Source organism: Equus quagga, chromosome 16 (genome assembly GCF_021613505.1).
Source record: "Equus quagga isolate Etosha38 chromosome 16, UCLA_HA_Equagga_1.0, whole genome shotgun sequence".
Classification (NCBI taxonomy): domain Eukaryota; kingdom Metazoa; phylum Chordata; class Mammalia; order Perissodactyla; family Equidae; genus Equus; species Equus quagga.
The window spans coordinates 70,301,963-70,306,533 of NC_060282.1; the positions used below are offsets into that span (position 1 = coordinate 70,301,963).

At 50.5% G+C, this 4,571-nt stretch overlaps 1 protein-coding gene across 2 annotated transcripts; it reads right to left on the reverse strand.

The window, feature by feature from the left end:
• On the reverse strand, nt 1-3,309 carry RPL7 (ribosomal protein L7). 2 transcript variants are annotated; one of them, XM_046641982.1, is made up of 7 exons: nt 3,172-3,309; nt 2,274-2,385; nt 1,814-1,980; nt 1,131-1,268; nt 903-1,012; nt 383-592; nt 1-65 (listed from the first exon to the last, which is right to left on the reverse strand). In XM_046641982.1, the coding sequence occupies exons 1-6, from the start codon at nt 3,183-3,185 to the stop codon at nt 384-386; spliced, it is 750 nt and encodes a 249-aa protein (XP_046497938.1). In that variant the 5' UTR covers nt 3,186-3,309; the 3' UTR covers nt 1-65; nt 383. The 2 variants fall into 2 exon arrangements, with proteins under 2 accessions (XP_046497938.1, XP_046497937.1); XM_046641981.1 differs by lacking the exon at nt 3,172-3,309 and adding an exon at nt 2,964-3,028.
• Nucleotides 3,310-4,571: the final 1,262 nt, after the last annotated feature.

Here is a 4,571-nt window from a genome sequence, read left to right on the forward strand (position 1 = left end):
TTTCAATTTGAAAGAAGTCACTGTTTATTTACTGACCAGATTACAAAAATAATCATGGTAGATACCTGAAAGGGAAAAAAAACAAACCCCATTAAAGAAACCACCTTAAGAGTTAAGAATTAACATAAATGAGGAAATTACAAGAAAGTACCAATTCAGTTTCCATTTTTAAGTAGGAAAAAAACCCTGCTTTTTCTTCCCTCCATAAATGTCCTCAAAAGGAAGGACTAACCAAAACTGTAATCATAAGATGGTTGAGTTTTTTCCCCACTAAAAATATTGATTAGAACTCAAACCCTTACCAATATATAATGGACAAAGTTCAAGATTATCACATTTTCTCTAGTATTAAGTAAATTTCTCTCAGGATGCAGTTGCTCACCTTAGTTCATCCTCCTAATAAGCCTGTTGATCTGGTCTTCCCTGTTGCCAGCATCTCCACCTTCTACAAAGTGGGTGGTCTTCTTCTTCATTCCCCCTCGTGGAGAAGATAGTTTGAAGGGCCACAGGAAGTTGTTCGCTTCTTTGAAACGTTTCCCAACAGTATAGATCTCATGAATCAGATCCTCCATGCAAATGATGCCAAATTTACCTGAACAGTTAAGATTGCTTAAGTTATTAACTTTGCTAATGGTTTAATCTTAGCAAATTTCAAGGCATTCAACAAGCAGTTGTAAGCTTTGACATAAAGAGTACAAGTAACCAAAGAGTAAAGCAGCAACGAGGGAAATACATGGCTTTATTTATAAAGATAAGGTTCAAGCCAATGAAATCATTATCTTGCATTTTTTGTAGACTTAAGCATTATAGGGAAGGTCTGTAATAGAAATGGAGGGCCACAAGATACCAGAAAAACATCAATTTCGTTTACATAAATTTTCCTCCCAACAGGCACAACCTACCCAGAGATCGAGCAATCAATGAGTTATCTGTCAGGGCAATTCGCTTCTTGTTAATTTTGCCATAACCACGCTTGTAGATCAATTCATTTACTGACTTCAGGTTCGGGTACCTGAAATACGAAAAACAGACATAAACGACCAAAGAACAAAGTTATCACTGTTAAAATACCTAAAATTCATTTTGCTGACAGCCCATTTTCCAAACAGAAATCAAAGGAACAGACTTACCCCCATGCGATATATGGTTCCACAATCCTCAGCATGTTAACTGAAGCCTTGTTGAGCTTAACAAACGTGCCGTTGAAGATCTGGCGAAGGCGGAGCAGCTGCAACACCTTTCGGACCTTTGGGCTCACACCATTGATACTGCGGTGGAAAAAAGATCACAAAATTCATTTGACTTTGATCAGAATTTTTATTAATAAAGGACAGGAAACTAACCATTAGAATTTCGGACAAGTCCAACCTGAACAGATGGGCATCCTCTCGTGTTAAAGACCACTGGCGTTTTCCCTTTAGTTAGCTAAACTATTCTGTCATCTCTCCCAACTTGCCTCCTCCCCAAGTAAACTGTCTTTCAACACATACCTGACATTTAAAACTTGCCCTGACCCTTATGCTGGTTTCCTCATTTTGTATGCATTTTTGTTATAGCCCTTATGAGGCTACATTTTAACCACTTCTGAAGTTAATCTCCAGGACAGCGAACTCAGACTAGAGAATGATAGAGGCTTTGGGCACAGGGCTTGCAACTAAATCATTAAAGTAACTAACTCCTGCTTGTTCTAGCTAATCCTCCAAATTTTTATTCCAATGTTTCAGAATCAAGGTCCCCAGCAGTCATGTGAAGTTTTGCTGAGATTGCATAGCTTTCCCTTTTAAAACCAGAACGCAGTAAAAACTGAACTCACCCTCTGATCCTGATGACAAACGCCAATTTGGGTTCCGCAGGTACATAGAAGTTGCCAGCTTTTCTTGCCATCCTAGCCATTCGGATCTCAGTTCTGTACATCTGCCTATACTCCTTGTGATAGTGCTTAGCTTTTTCATAGATGAGCTTCCTCCTTGCCTTTCGAAGCTGAAAACCAATTATCATTATTCATCTGACTTTTAGCTCCCAAATACAATTAGCAATTCTAGTTTTGGAAAAAAAAAAAAAAAACCCGCGTGGAAACCTTTCTTGTCAGGGTAGGCATAACACCCCAAGAGACAGACTCCTACCTTCATTCGAGAAGGCCACCTTAAGGAGCTAACCGGGCTCACTGGGACAGCAGGTGAAGTAAACAGGTCTTGCTAAGAAGATCACTTCATTTCTATTCCTAACCCCAAGGCTACTTCTCACATTTAAACGTCTCAAAGACTTTTCCTTACCATCTTTTGGGCAAACTTCTTTCTCAGGCGCTTGATCTTCAGCTCTGCGAAATTCCTTCGCTTTTTCTTAAGAGTTTCTGGTACATCAGGGAGCTTCTTCTTCTTCTTCTCCCTGGCAGTAGCAAACATCGGAATGAACAGTCCCACAGGCTCTCGGCGCCGCATCACTCCCATTCTGTACCGAGCACACTTTGTCGTCTAACACAACTACTGTCACTGGCTCTAAGCACTTGCATCTTTAGCTGCCCTAGCTTGCTACGCTGTAAGACGCAGGTTTTACAGAACCTCTACGCCAATAACCCTCCCCTGGAACACGGACCGCTCGACTTAGACGGCAGTCACAAACACAGCAGCAAATAAATCCCCACTTAACCCACGGGCAGTCCCGGCCTCCCAAGATAAAAACATCCACAACCAAAGCTAACAAAACGTACAGGCTGCAAGACACTGATTCCTAGACTCCTAACGCGTCTTACAGAGCTGAGGAGTCTCAAAAAACCCTCAGAATCCAACTACCGCCTGGCTCGAGTCTCAAGCTCCACATGCTGCAAGCAAAGGCCTCCCGGCAGGGACGCCCGAGCCAGCCAAGCGCCAGCTAAGGACGAACCCAACTCAGAGGTTCCGCGCCCCCCTCGGAAGACGAAGGGCTGGACACCCAGCCACTTGCACATACACTCAGCTCTCACTCACACTCCTTCCCGGTCTCTCCACCACCACCTCCGCCCCAAGGCCGCCGGCATCCCATCTTCGCCTGAGGCCACCACTAAGGTCACAGACCGTCACAAACGCACAGATAAGTGGACAAAGGTACAGGCTACAGTGGGGTTGGGGGAAAATGAGACAAAGGGTCTCCGGCTTTGGAGATGGAGAAGGATTCTCGAGACGAGCGGCAACTTACTCCGCGCCCTCCATGGTTCCAGTCGGAAAAAGAGGAAGTCAGCGCTTGCGCACTGTCCACTTAAAGACGGCGAGAGAGAAGCCCCATGACTCATAGGTGTCCCAGGATAAGCCGGAAAAGAACTCAGAACTGACAACTCGCCTTGCAGACGCAAACTTAAGAACTGCCTGATTCAGCCTCTTACAGTCAACTTTTTAAAAATTTATTTGGGAATAATGCATGCACTGATTAGACTCTTTAATCAAGTATGACAAGAGCAAAGAGTGCGGACACTGACTACTCGGGGTCCTAGTGCCTAGGCTGCGTTGACAGGGTAAGACTCGAATACCACCCAGTAATGTACGCAAATGACACGCCGCACGGGTGCGAACTACAAATCCCGGCATGCATCACTTCCACAGCCCGCCCGGCGGGAGGGCGACGCTTGACCCGGAGTGTAGGCTACCACCGCGGTGGTGATTCCAACCAGGGAAAATGAGAGCCTTGGCCCACGTTCCAAAGGGCTAGCTGCGACTCTAAGTCGCTCCCGAGACCTGGCTTTTGATCGCCTTCTAGGTTCTCTGCGTGGTCTCAGACCGGCACCCCGTGGCCGCGCTGCCGAGGTCCTTCTCTTGGTTTCGCCAGCCTGCAGGGCTGTCTTCCGCAGCGCCTGATCGCAAGTGGCGCCGTCCTCAGACTCGCCAGGTTAACGAAAGTGGCGAGACAGGAACAAGCGAGGACCGGACGGCGAGAGGAGGATGGCCGGAGCACTGCCGACCGCCGGGGCTAGCAGGCGGAGGCCGGGACACCCCGCGGCAGGGGGCGTGAGCCGCGAAGGGAGGTGCGACGAGGGCTGGAGGCTGCGGCCACGGCCATGTGAGAGGGGCTGCCCCGCCGCGGTTCGGCGGACGACGGGCGGGCGGGGGGCTGGGCCGGGGGCGGGGTGCGCCCGGGGGCGGGGAGGGCCGAGCGGAGGGAGGGCCGATGCCGCCGCCGGCTCTTCCCGGTCGCGGGTTATATAGCGCGGAGCGTGGAGCCCGCTCAGAGGCGGCCAGGAGCGCTCCGACTTGCAGGCGGCTCGGCGCTGCGGAGCCCGGTGCCCGAGTGACAGCCGCAGGGAGTGCAGGGCAGGGGGACCCGAGACCGCGCGGGCAGCCGCAGGCCGTGGGGCAGCGCTCGCCTGCGCCGAGCGAGGCGCCCCTTCCCGGCGCTCCCGCTGCCCCGCACCCCACTCTCCCACCCTCTCGCAACTTGGGTCAAGTTGACAACTCCCGGGGCCGCCGGCCGGCCCGAGCCGTCTCCGCCGCGCGTCCGTCCCCCGGGCTGAGAGGGAGCCGCCGCGCCGGCTCCGGGGCCGCTCGGGCGGCGGCGGCTTGGCCATGAGCGCAGCCCGCGCCGCCTAACTCGCGGCTGTCACTGCC

Excerpts from the sequence above, each read along its gene's own strand:
- RPL7 (XM_046641981.1), bottom strand. The coding sequence starts at position 3,013 with ATGCCGGCGGCCTTGGGGCGGAGGTGGTGGTGGAGAGACCGGGAAGGA. Across the intron at positions 2,386-2,963 it reads TGGAGAGACCGGGAAGGAGT|GGAGAAGAAGAAGAAGAAGC; the intron begins GTGAGTGAGAGC and ends TGCTACTGCCAG. Across the intron at positions 1,013-1,130 it reads GAACCATATATCGCATGGGG|GTACCCGAACCTGAAGTCAG; the intron begins GTAAGTCTGTTC and ends TTCGTATTTCAG.